Source organism: Haliotis asinina, chromosome 15 (assembly GCF_037392515.1).
Source record: "Haliotis asinina isolate JCU_RB_2024 chromosome 15, JCU_Hal_asi_v2, whole genome shotgun sequence".
Taxonomy (NCBI): domain Eukaryota; kingdom Metazoa; phylum Mollusca; class Gastropoda; order Lepetellida; family Haliotidae; genus Haliotis; species Haliotis asinina.
Window position 1 is genome coordinate 39,052,993 of NC_090294.1, and position 20,419 is coordinate 39,073,411.

Sequence of the window (20,419 nt, forward strand, 5' to 3'; positions counted from 1 at the left end):
GGCCCGGGTTTGATTCTGCACATGGGTACAATGTGTGAAGCCCATATCCAGTGTCCCCGGCCGTCATATTGCTGGAATATTGCTAACAATATTGCGACATAAAACTAAACTCACTCACACACCAAGCCAGGGAACGTGACCACCCGATCCCATGTATAGCCCCTTAGGACAATATCCTAATATGGATAACTGATAATCATATGTAGCAGCCGAATGTACAGTGGTCTATTTGCATTCCATAGGGTAAATAGGTAGGCTTGTGGTTGAAACTACCGTTCGTCATGGAGAAAAGCGGGTTCGATTCCCTCACAGAAATGATGCATGAAGTGTTTTTCTTAACTCACTCATCCGCTGGGGTTGCTGAAGACTTATTCTACCCGGGTCTTCCTTGGGATGCGTCATCCACGTCAGTGACACGGAATGAAAGTTGGACACCTGGTAGTCAAGACTGCGTACTTTTGGTTACCACTCTGATTGGTGCAAACTGGCACGACTCTCACGACCGAAAGCTATGATTACACAGTGCATATAGAAAGTGATCAAATGTAACATAGGGGATAATACTTTCTTAGTCGCGGTGGCTTAGAGGGCCAGGCAGCTGACTTTGTGAGCTGGCGATTATGAGCCTGACTCTGAGGGTGCGGGTTCGAATCTCGGATGGGACTCAACCCAAAAAGTACTAGAATTTGTACTTTACTAAGAAAGTGTTATCCCAAATATGACATATGCTACATTTGACCACTTTCTAAATGGCATGCATTCTCTTCCCACAGAGGTTACTCCTGTCATATCTTCCTACGTAACCTATTGAGTAATCATAAAATTCTAACAAGTATCTTCACGAATCAATGATCACAGCCACTGGCTGATGAGTAAATGCCATTAGATGAGTGAAAGGATTCACCCATTCAATAGTAACAAAAAAAACATATTTGACAGTTGCGAAGCCATTGTTGAAAATGTTCGTACAGAGCAGTTTACACGTTCATGTAAAGAATGCTCCCCGTTAGCTGTGGCGTAGTTATTTCCCTTTATATAAGAGTCGGTCTGCCCTGAAAGCGTTAATTAAAAGAATTCCCCGTGAACATAAGGGTTTGTTTAATAAACACAAGCATATTCCAGTCATGCTGTAAACTATATTAATAAACTATATAAATGGTGCTTCTAATAACGCAGAATTATCAGTGAGCGAGTGACTTACAATTTACATGTTTCATCAGAGGATCAACAGCTCCTGCAACTGAGTGTATGAGTGAGTGTAGTTTTACGCCGCACTCAGCAATATTCCAGTTATATGGCGGCGGTCTGTAAATAATCGAGTCTGGACCAGACAATCTAGTGATCAACAACATGACCATCGATCTGCGATCTGGGAAGCGAGAGACAGGTGGCAACCAAGTCAGCGAGCCTGACCATCCTATCCCCCTAGTCGCCTCTTACCACAAGCATAGTTGCCTTTTATGGCAAGCATGGGTTGCTGAAGGATTATTCTACGCAGGGACCTTCACGGGTCCTGAGTGTATACATCCACTATGACCTGTTTCACAATCAGCACACCATACCCAGGAAAAGATATCGATGCCACAGTACTGCAGGTGGGAAATTTGGGGTGAGTCACGATATTGTCTTTCAATGGTTATGTCCCCAGCAGGAGGTGGAGAGAGTGAGGGAGGGAGTGAGCATTGTGCAGCATGTTATTGTCTGCGTCTGAAGTGCATGGTATTCTCCCTAACAAGAAGAAGAGACACCTGGACTGACAGATCTGCCATTGAAGCATGTGGTTGTATTCAGCCACGTACTCTCAGCATCATCATCATCATTATCATCATCAGCAGCAGCAGCAGCAGCAGCAGCAGCAGCAGCAAGTAGATACTATCTTGTTGCTTAAGCCATGTGAAAAAGCTTATTCTGAAGCACCAGCTAGTTACTGGTATGTAACAACCCTCATCTACTTTGGTTTAACCTCTTGGTTTTCTGTCAATATATAGACTGGAGCTAAAACCACATACAGTCAAGTCTTGTTAATCTGACCTGGGTTTATATGACAATCAGCTCCATCGGATGCTTTTGTTGATAACAAAATGAATAAACTTAATTCAGTCTCAATTATTTGCTCCGACATCCTCATCAATCCAACAATCTGATGTGCAACGGGTGTTGTCGTATTCACAAGACTTGACTGTATAATACATATACCCAGCCCTTCAGGTGCTCAAATCATACTAGCGCCCCTCCACCCCTCCCCCCCCCCCCCCCCCCCCCCCCACGTTAGACGGCCAACATGTCCATCTGACTGAAATAACATGGAGCTATTCTGAGTCAGATGTAAACATGGAACATAAAAATAAAAACAAGATGGGCTTTCTTCTCTATTTCAAAATTTAATAACACATTTTCTTGGATTATGAATACAAAAAATAAAAATTCTTTTGTACATTCTCCTCACTTCCTTCAACTATGCAACTGGCAGTGATTTATATATGAAAACAAATGCAAAACCAGACCTCATGACAAAGACACAGATTGCAGTACAGCTTTGACAATGGCAGGTGGAGAGGCTGTGAAGCAACCTGTTCCCACCAGTCAGATCAGGGCTCACAATACTGGCTTTATTCAGTAATATTTTAACATTAAATTAACATGGCAAGACTAAATATGGTGCATGTGCGTCCTTTCCTGATGATATGGCATCAAATTTCCAAGGTCAATACAATCAATGAGTACAGTGTTGAAATTAGGAGCCTGCCAATGGCCTGTGGCAGCTTCATTACATAAATGTAGACGTCAATGAATTTGTCACAATAAACAACACTTTGGGTTGTGCAGAAAACCTTAGTGCTACAATTATTGTAAGTGAACATTACGGTATAGGAGTCAGTGTAACCCTTGCAGTAAAGTTACACCAGAGTTGAGTCAGGACCTGCAACCTCTAATGTCGGTGGGTCCCTATGGCACCTCAACAACTCATATGTTTCAAACCCTGAATGTGTAGGATGAATTCTTATTTAACAAACCAAGAGCAATATTCAACATGCAAGATAAACACTGAAGTAAACGCTTGATATTAAGTGTTGATGGAACAGAAACTACACAAAAATGACAATGGACAAACAATAACATGAACTGCTGGGATGATTACAATGTTATCTAAAGCATCCACTTTTCCGCTTAAACATCTCCTTTCGACAAGTTTAAAACATGCTTTAAGTCTTTACTCTAAGTAACTTAACAGGCACTGACAAACCTTTTCACCTCATTCACTGCCCATGTTACCATGGTAATTTTTATTTCAAAACTTGGAACATACTGATTTCCAACACATAACCTAGGTAATAACTAGGCAATCAATCATTATCATTCTGCTTCAAAATAATTTCAACCAATAACCCAACAACTGGGGATAACCTACAACATAACTTAGTACAATAAATGCCAAGCCCTATGACTGAAATCAGACATAAACTTCCAAAGTTTGTCACAAGTATATGATCCTTAAAAGTATAATTATCACTCAAAATAATTCTTGAATTCATCCATCGAGGACAAGCTGAAACCTCTAAATCCTTCATCCTACCTGGCATTCAAACATTCACCTTTCACCAAACTTATCATAACACTTATCATGCTTATAATACCATCCGATTAGCTATCACTCATTCATCACACACTTCTAACTATATTTACAGTCATTATACATTAAATGATGTGTCGCTAAGGTGTATACACATCAGTATTGTCCTTTGTTCAAAACACCTTGTATTTTCTTCATCATACCTGGTAGCATGTCAACATGGACATTGCCACATTTCACTACACATGCCTCTAGCTCTGAGCGGTACTTGTTGGCCTCTGCCTCTGTTGTGTTGGCTGTTACTTTGTCTCGGATTTTGTCCTGGCAGTCCATCGCACAGCGCTGAAGCCGGTCCTGAAACAGTTGATTCATTTTATCCTGAAGTCAGCACTAATCCAGTATTTGAAAACAACTTTCACAGCCAGTGCAATTATTGTACAGTCACGCAATCAGAAAAGGTAACATGATTCATGGGCGACAATTTGTGCGTCATATTTTGATATTTTGGGAAAGATTCTTATAACTTTGTAAAGCAAGAGTGACTGATTGACTATGGTTTTATGCGGCCTTTAAGCAATATTCCAGGAATATCATTGCAGTGGATGCCAGAAATGGGCTTCACACATTATTCCCATTTGTGGAATCAGACTCAGGTCTTCGGTGGAACGAGCAAACGCTTTAACCATTAGGCTGCCCCACCATCGCAAAACAAGTGTGAAGTACTATTGCACAGACAGACATACATGTAACTGGGATTAACGAAGATCATATGAAGGTATGATTGAAAGGGATTCACAACATTAGAGGGTTTGCATGTCATTGAACAGTAAGTCTCTGAATGACAGTGAGAAGTGGGTGCTCATGAGGCAGGAAATTTATGGATGTCAGCTTATTTATTATATGGAAAACAATGATTCAGTACAATGATCTGTTATTCTGAAGCCTGGTTAAGTTGTTTTTGTACACAATGAAACAGTTCGTGGAAATTGTGCCAGGGTAACAACCTAATTTTTTAAAGCACTACCAAAATACTGAAATTTCAATAAGCAAAAACAAAAAATAGTTCCTTATCCACAATTCCTCACCAGTGTTTTTTCATAAACGTCAATTTGAAAAATGCATGTGGTTGCTAGGGTCAGCCATCATTGAATCAGAAAATCCCAATGTTATACTAAGCATGTGACATACATTAGGATTTTATATTCAGAATACTTCATTAAATGCACTGTAGCCAATAAATACAGTGAATTAAGACTCTGACTGTCCTAGTCACTTAATGAATGTTACTTTTATTCTTTAAAAACAAAAGTTGTATGTAAAAGTTAGCTATGAATTCAGTCAGGAAGGTTATGGTTATGTAATACCAACCTCAACACTATCCAGTTGAAATACTTTGCTTTTGGAGATCAAAAATTCACTAAGGGAAAGCCATGGCAGCATACATTGAAGGATTACCCTGATTCTGGTGTCATATGTCTGTCAATGCTAAACTTACTCGTTAGGCAACCCATGTTAATACGAGAAATGGAATACTTGCATGTACTTGAAGTGCTATATAAAAATAATGTGTTGCACGTTAACCATTGTTTTTTAATATGCTGAAATGTACTTCATTTGAAAATTGCAAGCTTCACCAGACTTCTCAACTGGTCTAGTCACTATTGTGATGATGGTAGCAGGGACAACTTCTGCACCTTATAAATTCTCAACCTTTTTATGTTTGGCCATGATTCTCTGACATAATGGTAATTCTCACCTGAAACATTTGGAGTTCTTTATGAAGATAGTTCTGAGCTTTATTCACAGGAATGGCACACTTTTCTAGACAGTTCTGTGTTTCTTCAAGTCCTGCTTTGGTATTTTCACAACATTTTACACTGCATCTATGCATGTCTGCCTGTAAAAGATAAAAAATCATGTAAAGTGTATCATCATGATCATTAGCCATTGTATCTCCTTTCCACTTCTTGCAACCCTTTATGAACATTTTGATTAATATGATTAAATACCGCTTTCTGACCAAACACCCCATTCCAATTTTTGAAAACACTTCCCAAAACACTCCTGAAGGGTTAGTTGTTAGGAAGATATAGGTATCTTTTTATCTTGGGATACACTAAAAGTAAGATGAGGAAACATCATATATTTTAACAAATTTCTTTTTGCCCTGTACTTGCACATTTGATTATTTCTTTTGACAGATCTTGTGGCCATCTAGTACAGCATTGGCAAATAAGATTAACTCAGTTGTCTAGCTATGTTTAAAGCTGGCAATGCAAGTATGATCTCCTACATGACAAATGAAATTACAAAAACATGTACCCAGTAAACATGATAAAGTGCACTACTCCTTCAGTCGTTTCTTTCAGTTAATGACAAAATAATTAGTCTGTGTATCTAAGGGCATCAACTTGACAAAATGTAATGCAGAGTTATTCTTTCAATCAGCTGGATTTCCTGGTTGTCATTATACCGCCAGTCATTGAATCAAGGAAATAGAAAATCTCATCTTGTACCTCAATGACATCAGTATGTTTTATGTCAGTTTCACAGATTGCCTATATTCTCAGGCCAAAGAAATGTGTAGATTGAAACGTTATTGACTTTTTGTAGCTTTCTGCATTTCATTTATACATTCCATTGTCTGATATCATTAGTTTGAGAACTGTGATTCACAGTTAATACGTAGATGCTTGGGAAATTCAGTTGCAAATTGCAACGATCTAAAATACGCCCACTTCGTACGCTTTGCCTTAAATTCAAAGCTCAAAGAGGATGTTTTTTGGTTTGCCTATCAACTGAAATTTTACGATACGTTTGAGACAGACGTCTATGTACCTGCATTTTCCGCAGACATTCTATGTCGATTTTGGCAACAGATTCATGAACGGCTTTCTGCACACGTGCTTGGATGTCCTCCATTTTGTTTGATGCTAAGGGCAACGGAGGAAATAGTAATACCGGTTTCATTGGATTATTTTGTCAACAAATTTTATCAAAAGCTATTATTAAGAATACATAAATACATTTACTCATAGTATAAGCAGAACTATGTTTAATGAACTAAGAAAACTTAGTTCCTTCTAAAGGCAACGGTGCAAATATTTTATGTAGCCAAACAGGAAGTACACTGCGGGTATGTGAAGCAGACGACGCATATTTGTCTGTCTGTGCGTCGTTCTTGTCAAGAAAATATTGGGTTATATCAGCATGTTTACTGACGAAAATCTTGATCCAGTTGAATTCAAATCATCTTGGAAAAAGGAGAGGTATGTTGTTGGTTTGGCTAAGTCATTGTTAATCATTATAATTACTGGCATGCCTAGTATGGTTTGTGTTGGTTGTGTTGTTAGGCGTTAGTTCAAGTAGCAAGTTCCATGACAAGCTGAGCTGTGAGTGAGCATTCAGTTCCGATATGACACTGAGAGTTTCAAATGAAAAAAAAATCACAACTAAACTACAAAAGGCTAAAATTAACTTTGAAAGCATCGCGACTTTGCTGCAACAAAGGATTCTGCAAGACACTGCATTTCACTTTTTCTAACCTTTATCCTGTAGGATATTCATTTTCCCGTCATTACCAAATTATAACACCCTTATGGCATTTTGGCAGATGAACAGTAGCTGATTAGATGATCTTTTTCAGGTGTTGCATTATTCAGGATCCCATGCTTGTTATAAGAGGCGACTGTACTGGTCTTAACTTTCAAGTACTTGCTGACTGCGTTCATATATATATATATACATATATATATATATCCGCTTTTTTACAGTAAAGTAATCAAAAAGATCACAAATCTTCGTTCAGTACGACCATTATTTATTAGGCCATATATAAATATATTCTTCTTTCTCATTACCTCCTGACACTAATAACTTTGTATAACTGTTTTTGGTGTTTTTGCAGACATGTGTCTGACAACAGCTGCCAAACAAGTGACTTACTCATTGAAGAGGTTGGATGTCAGTCCATAGAAAGAAATGATGAAGGGGTACTGTCTTTTATGAACAAAAATATATAATGTTCCTTTTTTTAGACTTACTGACTGTACATTAAATAAGGATATCTTGAGGTAATAGTTACACTTTTTTGGCAAAATATGTAGGATCACAGAACCATTTGGCTTGGTTCATTTCTTAATAATAAAGTTTGATATAATTTTTTGTGTTTGAAATTAGTGACTGATCCAAAGGTATTTAAAGTTTTACTCTTAGTCCCTGAGACTGCCCTTTGATTTTGCAGACTGTATTTGTATTTCACAATATTGATTCACAGAAATTGACTTTTGCCTTTCCTGTTTTAATTAGACACAAACCGATGACGGGCGTGACAGAGCACTTCGACTTGCTGAGACAGATTCACAGAGACTGCATCAGTTCCTCCAACGAGTTGAACCTCTGATAGTTGCAGCACTGTCCAAGAACCTCAAGAGTCATGCCTTTGATAGTAGGTTAATGACTGACATTTAAGGAACAGTCATGTGCTCTTGATATGGGTACAACAAATATGTGTCCGGAACTGTTTCTCCATGTCATTTGAAAATTTTATATTTGTATCACATTAGCATTTATACTGGTATTAATGTTTGTTACACAATTATTGATAGTTCCAATGTTTCTGAAGCAGTTTCACAACTGTGTGCATGTTACACATGCCACTTGGACTTTTGTAACTCCTTGCTGTATCGTATGCCAAAATAAGTCCTCTACAGGTTACAGATGGCAGAAAATTCAGCCGCACAATTGATCTGCCAAATTTACAGGACTGATCACATCTCACCTGCCCTCAAAACTTTACACTGGTTTCCAATTTGCTTTAGAATCGACTACAAAATCCTGATCCTTATTTACCAGTGCTTACACGATCTTGCGCTAAATTACCTGTCAGATCTCCTGACACCATATCACCCAACTAGATCACTCCACTCAAGAGATCAGTCTCTCCTTGAAATACCACAAACTAGAACTAAGTCATATGGTGACAGATCTTTCTCTAGAGCAGGACCCTTCCTGAAATGTTTCCTAAGCAGTTTTATAATAACCAACCTTTTGCTCTGATATGATATCTCTTTGTTCAAGATTCATTTTGAGATGTGGTATGTATAAGTGTGGCATCTTATGTCATCTGCCAGGTTTTTTAAAACAGATGTATATTTTCACATTTACAAGGTTACTGATTCATGTTTCAGATCTCTTGACAAGTAGTGAGAATGAAGGAGCCGCAGTCACTTGTGTCCATACACTTGGCCATGCAGAACTCAGTGAAGAGGTACTTTAAAATGGGTTCAGATTTGTTACAGTTTATATCTCTGATACCGATGCCAGTGGTGGGTAACAGAACTGATCGGGTAGTTAGATTCACTGACTTGGTTGATTTTGTGTCGTAGCAATGGTGTAGTCTTCTGCTTGAGATAACTGCTTACTGGGGACACATTCCCCACATTGTGAAATCCATTTCTGGAGTTGCCTGCCATGATCGATGTGTCTGGAATGCTTGTGATGGCAGCATTAGAGTTTAGTAATTTTGGTCTGTCATTCTAGTGGTTATTCTGCCAAATTCTGCCTATTTTACTGAAAAGCATTTCACACAGGCTGAAAATTCTCTCACATTTTTTGCAGGTAGATATTTGCTTTTTTGTATGCTACAGGTTTACTTTTTAACAGCATTCATTCACAGAATGTGTTCATAATTTCAAATGGTCATATGATCGTAGGGGCAGTAGGTTAGCCTAATGGTTCAAGCATTGACTTGTCACGCCAAGGACCCGGGTCCCATTCTCCACATAGGTACAATGTATGAAACCCATTTCTGGTGTTCTCCACCGTTATATTGCTGGAATATTGCTAAAAGCTGTGTAAAACCTTACTTACTCACTCACTCATATGATTGTATTATAATGTCTCATGTTTTCTTACAGCTCCAAGTCACAGGATTGTCCTGGAATTGTACAGGTTCAGTGATAGCAGGAACATATCCTTTTTATGTATTTGTGTTAGTTTCCTGATAAAGTTGATATTCTGTTTCATAATTTTACATATGTGTATATATCTTTTGTTTGAGATGGACATTGAGTATACAGTCAGAGGTACGGATTAGTACCGGTAAAACTATTTTCTACACGTGTAATGAACTCTTGAAAGTACTGTTTAGTATGTCGTTAAAAGTCTCAGCACATTTACTCATGTATGTTGACATAACCTTGCCCCAAAGACATTTGTCTAGTCTCAGACTTCGAAAATTTGACTGTCCTGCAGACTGATACTTACATTTTCATTTACGTATATTGACAAAAATTAAAATAGCTGTTACACTAGTGAAACTAACAGGGAAGCAGTGTCTTAGTTACTGATATGTGAATATTGATGAAGTGAAGCTGATACAGTTATGTCCTTGACCCTGTTACTTATGGGAGATACGACCATGAAGACTGGTGCACACACAAAGCTGCAGTAGCCACGTGGAACCTTGACAAACGATCTCTCAACGTCAACAAACCAGACACAGTCATTGATTCTTCCTCCTGTATCATGTGTCTTGAATTCCATCCAGAAAACCCAGCCTGGATAGCTGGGGGAAACTTTAATGGTGAGACAAGCAACGTTATCCTGTTTCGATCTTATTGACCTTTTATCAGTATTTTCAAGGTATAGAAACTGTAGCAGATGAAGAATTAGAATGTACATGTAATACTCATATTCAAGATAAGGTCTTCCATGGATACAGATCTTACTATACTAAGCATGTTGACAAACAAAGGACAACTTTGAGGATTGAATTTGTATTTAAATTGCACAACCCAAATCATAATACTACTGCATCTTGAGGACGATAAGAGGTGTTAAGGCCCAAGGTGTTGATGGGTGATTGTAAATGAACCAAAAGATCAAACTTTTAGTTGATGAAATAATTTCAAAATGATATCATGTCATGTTGAATATTGTAGGTTACCTCTTGATGCATCATGGCAATTACAGGGTCCGCATGTGCTTGAAAAAGTCTCAGATTTGGACATTTCCCTATAAAGGCCCTAGATGCTAGTCATTTGCCCTAAAAGGGACCCTGATTTAGAGGGACTTGTCAAGTTATGATTTTACAGGTAACTAATGCAAAATAATGTAAATATAGTGACATTTGATGAGTCTCCAGGTGAAGTAAAACTTTCCCAGTGCAGCTATAGCTAAGAGTTATTTCCCTTCAATGGTTGGAACTACATTGGACAAACCTTGGGTGCTTTCAATTATTTATCTGTGTATGTGAATCTATAGTTCCTTAAAATTGTTGAAAGTATTTTGAAAAACCCCTATAGAGACTGTGACTGATAATCTGCATGAAACCTGTATGGTGCCTGTGCCAAATCACAGATGGGACTGACTCCACTAAAGTACTAGAATCAGAACTTTACAAGGAAACTGTAATCATAGCATTGTTACATTTGACCACTTTCTAAATGGCAACTTGTATTCATAACTTACGGCTTGACTAGTTCCAGCTGGTTTACCAATTATTCCATAGTATCTGACCATGTATACATGCTGAAGAAATGACACAGCTTGTCTCAGTTTTCTACTTAATCTCTTCCTTTATATATCAGTGTGTAGTTGCAGTCATGAGACCCTCATGACATGTATTTTATGTTTGAAGGTGAGGTTATGGTGTGGGATCTCAGCAAAGAAGATGACCTCCTAATAGCAACATCTGGTATTGGAGACGATGCCCACAGGGAACCGGTCACCAAAGTCAAGTGGATTCCAGATCCCGCATCCAAGAGTAGGAGGCATCAGGTCAGAAATTTGTTAATGTACAGATTAAATTAAAGTTGATGTTTTGCATTAAACCAGCCAACCAACCAATGCCCATTTGAAATTCCTGCATCAACCATTGATTAATTGCTATCATCCTTGATATCTACATCTCAGTCTGATAATTTTATTACCTCTCTTTGCTGGCTCCACATTCTCACAGTAGACAATCAGCCAGGCTGCCGTTTACAACTGAACTTACCAACAAAGTGTCAACAAAGATAGCGGTTGCAACTGCGAAGGCTTGTCTGCAGTGCTACTCAGATTTTTGGGAAATCATACAAACAAACTGACGTTTACAAAACGTTTACAAAATATGCATGAACTCCTCCTACCTCTTTCAGAGTACGTCTGCATCATTTATGTTGCCAGTTTAATCGGTTAGATAATTTAAAAAGGGAACATGAGCTGTCATTGGTACTCTCAACTTCCCAGCGTACACACCTGATTGGATAGAAAGCCAGCCAAGGAAGGTTATGAAATCATCGGGCCGAGGTATAGATGCATCCAGGGTTTAGTGGAGATTTATCGAAACGTATACCCTGGAGATATCAAGGATGAATTGCTTTCGAAGGCTCAACAATTGCAGTCCATTGATAGTTCAATACATCATTATAGCCATACTAAAATATACCACGTTACATTAACTGGTGTGTAGTGGAGAGGTTCATTGATCTGAGCTCCAAACATGACTGGTTGTCCTGTAGTGACAAAGTGTTCTGACACTCTGGAAGCAGCACAAATTTTATGGCGTACCTGGATCTAATATCCTGCATGCTACATTGATGTGTTATTTTTATGTTTACATTTCACAGATAATCAGTGCCAGTGGGGATGGAAAGATTCTGATTTGGGCAATGAGTTCCAAGAAGCAGAAACTGAAGCTTGTTGATGGGTGAGTTGACTAAAGAATGATGCCCCTCACATATTCTGTTCTATATTTATTGGTTGCAATGTTTTTGTAATTTCCATCTTATTTGATACCTACAGAACATGAGAACATATGCACAATCAGACTGAATTGTGATGGTAGAACATGAGTAAGGTTTATATGTCATGAATTTACATGTTATGGTTAGTATCTCTGGTTTAGCAGACCTTGAAGATTTTTACTACTTTCATGTTTTTATCCAACAGGTTTGTGTTGATGGCTCAGAGTTTACCTCGGAGTATGAAGACCCGGTCTGTGAGAGCTGACAAAGAGATTGGTGTGACGTGTCTATCATACAACGCAGAGGACAAGGACATGTTCATCATTGGTTCCGAGAGTGGTTGTGTGTTCAAGTGCTCCATGCATGCACAGGGAAACCCTGCTGGAAGTGAGATATTTTCTGACGTATTACTGTTTAGTGTTAGAAACTGAGTGGTTCTGGGGTACTTGAGTCAATTTAAATCTAGGAACTCATAAAATGTGAACATTTTTGTGTTACGGCAAGGACTCCTTGAACTTCATGCCTAACTTCAAACACTGCTTTATCATACAATGGAAAGGTAATGGATGGTAACTGAGTCAGTGAGTGAGTTTAGTTTTACGCCACACTCAACATTCCAGCTATATGATGGCGGTCTGTAAATAATCAAGTCTGGACCAGACAATCCAGTGATCAACAACATGAACATCAATCTGCGCAATTGGGAACCAATGACATGCGTCAACCAAGTCAGCGAGTCTGACCGCCCGATCCCGTTAGTTGCCTCTTACAACAATCACAGTTGCCGTTTATGGCAAGCATGGGTTGCTGAAGGCCTATTGTACCCCGGGACCTTCACGGGTCGGATGGTAACTGTGATGACAGCAATGTATGACTGTCATATAGTCCATCAACCTATTCACAGTTTAAGCCGCTGGAGTATGTTCATAATCCATTGACCTAATAAACTTATTGTTCAAGAATTATTGTTTTATCATTGGATACAAAGAGCACATATCTCTTTGGTATCAATAAAAGTGAGGTGAATTCAATCATTAAAATCTTGGTGTCAGTAGTGATGATTCCATTTGACAGGCTATAGGTGTCTGAAGAAAAGGTAACTGGTTTGTTTTTCACTCATGTAGTCCAGGACTTAATTTCCCACTTCATTAGTGCAATGATTTCCCTGTTTTATACTGGTAAGAGTTAAAGACAGTCAAATTTTACTTGTATTAAATTTGTTAATTATCCTTCTTGTTAAAGAATCACGGCTTCACCTACCTGAACTTGTTCATTATTAATGTTCATATTCTTGATAAAGTCACACAGCTTTATCGATATCTGTGTTGAATATAATTTAGAATAGTTGTCACCATTTTTGGTGTTTCTTGAAAACCATTTGATGTAGACATGTGTATACTTGATGTAAGGTAATTTGTCAATTTAAACATTTTGTATTATATTTTGAATGTTCATTATTCTTTCATCAGGTCATGTGATCTCCTCTGTGCCCCTACGATCCCCAGTCACCTTCACCTTTAACCCTCACCATGGTCCTGTGTACTCAGTAGACTGTTCACCTCATCACAGACATGCCTTCCTCAGCTCTGGCATGGACCAGTGTCTCCGACTGTACAATATGCTACAGGTACACAGTAACAATGACGTAATGCTACACTTATAATACGTACGTACATACAATACGTACATTGTCAGCTAGGTTCACTAAGCTATAGGACACTTCCTAAGCTTGGAGACAAAGTATAAGCCAATAAAGGAGCAGTGTGTGGAATGAAACAAATTTTTCAAATTGTCATTAAGACCAGTGCCTAGATTTTCTCTTAGAACTCAGATAGTTGTAAAGTTAATGTTAATGTATGGCACTAATAGTCGTGGCACTAAGAGAGCGTTGAAAAATTACGCCAGGACTTCAGGAGTTTTGAAAAAATTTGCAACCTATTCTGACAAATAGATCATCATATAAAATATCTTCAGGCCATACAGACCCAAACACATTCAAAACTTATGAATCTGACATGAGATCTGCCTGCCTAAGGCCAGTGGACAGCTGGCTTTTATTTCCAACGCTGTTATTGTATGCCACTGTCCAGTCGGGTTCTTCAATGCACAGGAAAACCTGTTACATGGTTTTACTTCCAAGCTCAGAATATTACAAATGAATGAATAATTACAACAAACATATGACAAGTTGATAAATTTCATTTTGAATTATACATTCATTTGAAAGTGAAAATCAGACAGTTCAATACTGGATGGATGTCTTATCAGGGTCATCTTCAGCTTGCATTATGCTCATCACTGAACCTTTTGCGAATCCTCACAGCTTCAGTTCTGTGGTCTGAAATGTATAACATTTAATGGCAGACACTTTTACAGGCTGACAAAGGCATGCTGTATTGTATTATTTGACTGTTTATTTATCCACCCACTATTCCAAATGTATCTGACAACAACTTACTTTCAGTCTCTTTTTGGAATAGCTTTGCAATTTTTTTTTCATCTCAGGAGAACACACTCACACTAACAACTATTCATAGTTCCAACATTGTATTGTTACAGGACCAACCAATCCTTACGATTGAGCCAGGTGATGGGTACCTGTATGGGGCCAAGTGGTCACCTGTCCGGCCAACAGTGCTGGCCACTGTGAGTGAGAATGGCAGCCTGTTGGTGTATGACCTGCGTGAGGGTAATCTGGCTCCTCTGCAGAAACTGGAGGCAGGAATGAAGAAGACGTCTGTGTACAGCTTACAGTTTAATGCTCACCAGTAAGTACTTGCCCATAGTCTAAAACTGAATTTTTTGCAACTTAACAACTGTTGCTAGGAAGTTCAATTTCAGCCAACTTCATACAGATTTCAAAATTCTGATCATATTTGTGCAAGTGTATGGAAAAAGTTGTCCAAGCTGACAGCATTAGTTTAAATACCACTACCTGTAAAGACTGAAATAGTTTCAAACTGACGATGATATTAATGAAAGTAACACTCTTTTAGTATTTGGGGTAGCCTAGTGGCTATAGCATTTGCTTGTCATGCTGAAGACCTGTGTTCGAGTCCCTATATGAGTACAATATATGAAGCCCATTTCTGGTGTCCCCACCTGTGATATTACTGGAATATTGCTAAAACAAGACAAAACTAAACTCATTCACTTCTTTTGTGTGTATACTGTTTTCATCTGAAATATATGTGGTGGTTTGAATCAAGAATTTTCAAATTAGTACTGACCAACTTGTTAGCATTTCATGTTCAGTCACATTGTCAATTGTTTCTTTTCATTCTATCCACTTCTCACCAAAACAGTGTTGGGCATGATATTTATTGTATTATGTGTCAGCTGTGGAGTTTTGTGTCTCATGTGATTATCAAATACAACCAATCAAGTATTTACTGTGCATAATGATAAGTTTTGTTTACACAGGCGCCATCTTCTGGCAACTGGCGATGGACTTGGCTACATCAAGATCTGGAAACTGGGGGATGAACTTACTACACAACTACCAAGAGAGAATGATCAACTCAGTAATCTCATAAGCACTTCAGCTGACTAAGAGCTGTCGTTAAAATGTAAGGGGGATCGTGAACATCTAACATCAGGCCATATTTTACATGTGTTACATTTTCTGGAAGAAGTTTTAAAAATTATTGTAACAGGTATAAAGAGAGGTGAGAATTTCTGGATGTTAACAGCCTTTCGGAGTATTGTCTTAACCCATTAAAATATGACTATACCCCGAAAGGTTATGTTCCTCTTAATAAAATAAGTTGACATCCATAAATTCTCCCTTTTGATCTGTATCCCTTGCCATTCAAGGACTTTAAATATAAAACCAGATTAGATCTGAGAATGGCGATAGTACATAGTGGATATTGGGAGCAATGGGGAAGCATTGTGGTTAAAGTATTCACAGATCACACTGAAGACCCGGGTTCATTTCCCCACATGGGTACAATGTGTGAAGCCCATATCTGCTGTATCCCATCGTGAGCATGCATTAAACCAAAGTCAGGTATTCATAGTGGATATTTACACCGTCATTTCAAAGATCTGACAAAGTTGCATTAACAAGTAGTGCAAAATTGTGTTCTAGCTGGTTTAAACTGACTCAAACACCCGAATTGTAATGCCTCATACAGCTTCAATTTGAAGTTGAGCAAAATGATGTTTTAAGTTAATCATGTATGTTTTCATCAGGAAATGTTCTCATTTACCTAAGAAATCTCATGTTTTGTACATCCTGTCAGTGCTTTTCACTTGGAAAATTCATCTAGCATTTTTATTGCATAAGTAGATCTGTACAATCTTTCAAATACATGTATATCCTAGGTGGATCCATATCCATGGAGATTAACCAACAGAAAATGAGTATTTCTGTCTCTCTTGTTTGACATGTTTTGTTCATAAGAAAATGTATTTTATACAAATTTATTTATTTTCATGTTAAAGGCTAGCTGAGAACCTCAAAATGCAAACACACTAATCACAATGTTTTGTTTAATGAAACAGTTAATGACAGCAGTGTCTTAATGTGAACTATTTTAATATAGTTTCAAGTCAGTTGTAGTTTCATTGGGTAGATTCACCATATCTGGGAAGAGTCATCTGTTGTTTAGGTACGAGTGGGTAGTTGTCCAGCATTTGGGTACTAACCTGCTAGAAAGGTTTGGCTAGAAATCTCTGTGGGTATGGATTGTTCTATTCCCATTTACATCCATACAGTTTGTGCAACCCGTCCATAATGTCTGTGATATTTTCCATGAATCACTTCATACAATATCATGTTTCATAGAACTACCTTAAATATATCTTCTCAGATCCATTATGTTTTGTGGTATTATTTACTTCGAGTGAATAGAAGCCCATGTGACATTCTCCTCTCTGGGATCGGATGGTAAGGCTTGCTGACATGGTTGACATATCATCATATGTGAATTGTGATTGATACTCATGCTGTAGATTACTGGATTGTCACCCAGACTCGTTTATGTACAAACCACTGCTGTATAGCTGGAATATTGCTGAGCATGGCAAAAACTAAACTCACTCTCTCAGTTTGATGAAACAGTCACACGAAACATTTTCTTTGAAACTTCAGCGAGTTATAAAGATAGAAACAAATTGTATGGGTTTTTTTTCAATACTTGGTCTTTATTATGTATGATCAAGGTGACCATGTGGAGAGTCTGATTTTATATTGGTTTCCTTGAACATACATAGATTGGGTGGACATGGTTTGGAGGCCATGACGTCATCATATCTTGACAGCAGTCAATGGTGTATCTGATGTATCTGTGATGTGATATGGCATGTCGTCCTGTCCACAGCGCTCAGGCCTCAAATCAGCTGAAGTTAAGCTATCATGTCAATCTCAGACAGTCCTTGGATGGGTGACCGTGTTTGGCAGCTTGACTCCTGAGAGTTTCTAGGATGTCAGTCCTGCCCCACTACTTCGGGTCTCACTTAAGGCAAGGGAGTTTGTTCAAAACTGCCTCTGTTCACCCACCAGAAAATCGGTACCCAAATGGAAAACGTCATGTGAGTATTACCTTCTAGCGCTAACAGGCAGCTTGGGTTATCTGGGGTAATAAGAATCAGATTCTGTTTGAGCACCACCTGCAATGATTGGTGTTTGGAGACTGTGCGCTGTAGAACTATTATTATTATTATTATTTTTTTTTTTCTTACAGATTAGAATGAAAATGCAGCAGAGAGGGTTCGGGTGATCCTGGCACAGTCAGGCTGGTCAAGCTCATCATCAGCTCAGGGCCCTCGCCCCCTCTACACGCAGCCCAGACAGCGAATGGGACTTCTCCCAGGAAACACTGCCTAGTCGAACCCACCAAGAACTTTTCGGAGAATATGGAGGCTCCCCAACACTGCAGCCTTCTGCATTACCCAGATTGTCAGAAGGGCTGTGCTCCCGGTGGAGAACCCGGGCGAGGTCCGCATATTTATCATGCTTTTCCTGAATCTTGCCAATCACATTGCTGTCAAAAGGGACAGAAAATTCTATGATATAAATAATTTCATTGGTTTTATCAAAAAGGACAAGATCAGGTTTGTTGGCTGGAATTCGTCTCAGGCTGTATATTGGCCTATTCCAGAGAAGTTTAAAAGCATCATTTTCCAGGACGCCCTGGACATGTTCAGGGTCATACCATGAATGGACCTCAGAGTCAAAGCCACAGGCATGGCGGAGACGATAATAAAAGCAGCGAGCCATGCCATCATGTCTTTTAAGATATGCTGTTTGTGCCAAGGAAGGGCATCCACTAATAAGGTGTTGGACAGTCTCTGTAAATTCATTGCAAAGACGACATTTCATATTGATATTTTCTTTAAGAATCACATTCTGGCGATTGCGAGTGGGAAGTGACTGGTCCTGAGCAGCAAAAAGGAAGCCCTCAGTTTCACATTTGAGACCAGCCGACTTCATCCAGGCGAAGGAGTCGCTTGGATTGCTGTTCTGTTCCACACACTGCATATACACACGATGCAATGGCTTCTCAGACAGCTTCTCCACAAAGGACCGACTCTGGGCAGACTTGGTGAAAGACTTCACCTGGTTTACTCCCATCAGTGTACCGTCCAGCAGTACATCACCATCAACAAAATCAACTTCAAATTTCAAATTGTGTCCAACAACCTTGTCACGCTTAAAGTAGCTGTGGAATTCCTTGCTTTCATCATGAATCTTGACGTGCATCACCAGAGAATCATCTGACAAATAAATATGTGCAAAAGTACACAATAAAATTCTGTCATGAAGAGCTTCCACATTAATCAAACCCCGACCTCCCGAATTGATTGGCATATATAAACGATTAAGAGAGGAGCGAGGGTGGTGTGCTCTGTTATCAGACATGATCCTTCTGGTCAGGCGGTCAAGACTCTGGATGTCTTGTTTTGTCCAATCAACTACTCCAAAGGAGTAGGAGAGGACTGGCACAGCAAAAGTATTGGTGGCTTTGACTTTGTTTCGAGCATTTAGCTCTGAACTCCAGATTTTCTTTAAACGAGATTTATACTCGGCCCGAAGTTTATCTTGAATCTGGGCATTCTGGAGCTTGTCTCGAACTTGCATTCCAAGATAGGTGTAGGCCTGATCTTCCACAAGATGCTCAATAACTCCTCCCCCTTGTAACTTGACTGATCCATCATTAGTTACGTTGCCACGTTTCAGATGAAGAGTATTACATTTGTCGAGTCCAAATGTCATACCAATATCATTAGAGAAGGACTCGACAAGGAGAACCTGTTCTTTCAAATTGGTCTCTCCTTTGGCAAGGAGCCCGATGTCATCCATGTAGAGGAGATGAGTAAGAGGTGTTGGGGATCTGTGCTGAGGAGGTCCGGGATGATAACCCTCCTCCCTATTGAGCAGAAAACTCAAAAGATTCAGAGACAGACAAAAAAGGAAAGGACTGAAGGAGTCCCCCTGGAAAATTCCCCTTCTAATTGGAATAGATTCCGAAGTCTGCACCTGCCCTTGTGAGTACATCTCAAGTTGAGTCGACCAGCAACTCATTAAAGACTTGAGTAAATCAAGTAATCGCTCAGGGAGGTCAATACACTGAAGAGACTTCAGAATCCATTCGTGAGGGACAGAGTCGTATGCCTTTTTGTAGTCTATCCAGCACATGGAGAGGTTGCGGTGATAGGTTTTAGCCTCTTCCAAAATCATTTTCTGTACAAGAAGTTGATCCTTGCACCCCCAACATCCCTTTCTCGCCCCCTTCTGCTCCCTGTAAATTATCTCATTGGAAGAGCAGTAAGATGACACGAGGTTTGTCAAACACCCTGTGAATAATTTATATTGAGTATTTAGACATGTGATAGGGCGGAAGTTTTGGGGATCAGTCAAGTCTCCTTTTTTGGGAAGGAGTAGTGTGCGACCTTTGCAGAACCATGGAGGAACATCACCTGTATCCACAAGAGAATTGAAACAGTGAAGGAGTGGTGCTTGGACACAGGGAAACAGTTTCCAGTACCGGTTTTGAATGCCATCAGGCCCTGGAGCTGTATCAGATTTGGACTTTTTAATGACACTTTTAAGGCAATCTGGTGAAATGTAACACACAAACGACCTAGTTACTTTCTCATGCATTGCATG

The 20,419-nt window shown here is 39.1% G+C and overlaps 2 protein-coding genes across 2 annotated transcripts; one reads left to right on the forward strand and one right to left on the reverse strand.

The window, feature by feature from the left end:
* Positions 1 to 2,361: 2,361 nt before the first annotated feature.
* LOC137265401 (protein FAM136A-like) lies at positions 2,362 to 6,518 on the reverse strand. The gene is made up of 3 exons (XM_067800801.1): positions 6,410 to 6,518; positions 5,328 to 5,468; positions 2,362 to 3,925 (listed from the first exon to the last, which is right to left on the reverse strand). The coding sequence occupies exons 1-3, from the start codon at positions 6,491 to 6,493 to the stop codon at positions 3,728 to 3,730; spliced, it is 423 nt and encodes a 140-aa protein (XP_067656902.1). The 5' UTR covers positions 6,494 to 6,518; the 3' UTR covers positions 2,362 to 3,727.
* A 176-nt stretch (positions 6,519 to 6,694) lies between these two features.
* On the forward strand, positions 6,695 to 17,125 carry LOC137265631 (cytoplasmic dynein 2 intermediate chain 2-like). The gene is made up of 12 exons (XM_067801064.1): positions 6,695 to 6,840; positions 7,479 to 7,563; positions 7,880 to 8,018; positions 8,761 to 8,840; positions 9,490 to 9,542; positions 9,976 to 10,157; positions 11,214 to 11,353; positions 12,187 to 12,266; positions 12,509 to 12,690; positions 13,773 to 13,930; positions 14,863 to 15,071; positions 15,727 to 17,125. Exons 1-12 carry the CDS (start codon positions 6,782 to 6,784, stop codon positions 15,854 to 15,856), a joined length of 1,497 nt encoding a protein of 498 aa, XP_067657165.1. The 5' UTR covers positions 6,695 to 6,781; the 3' UTR covers positions 15,857 to 17,125.
* Positions 17,126 to 20,419: the final 3,294 nt, after the last annotated feature.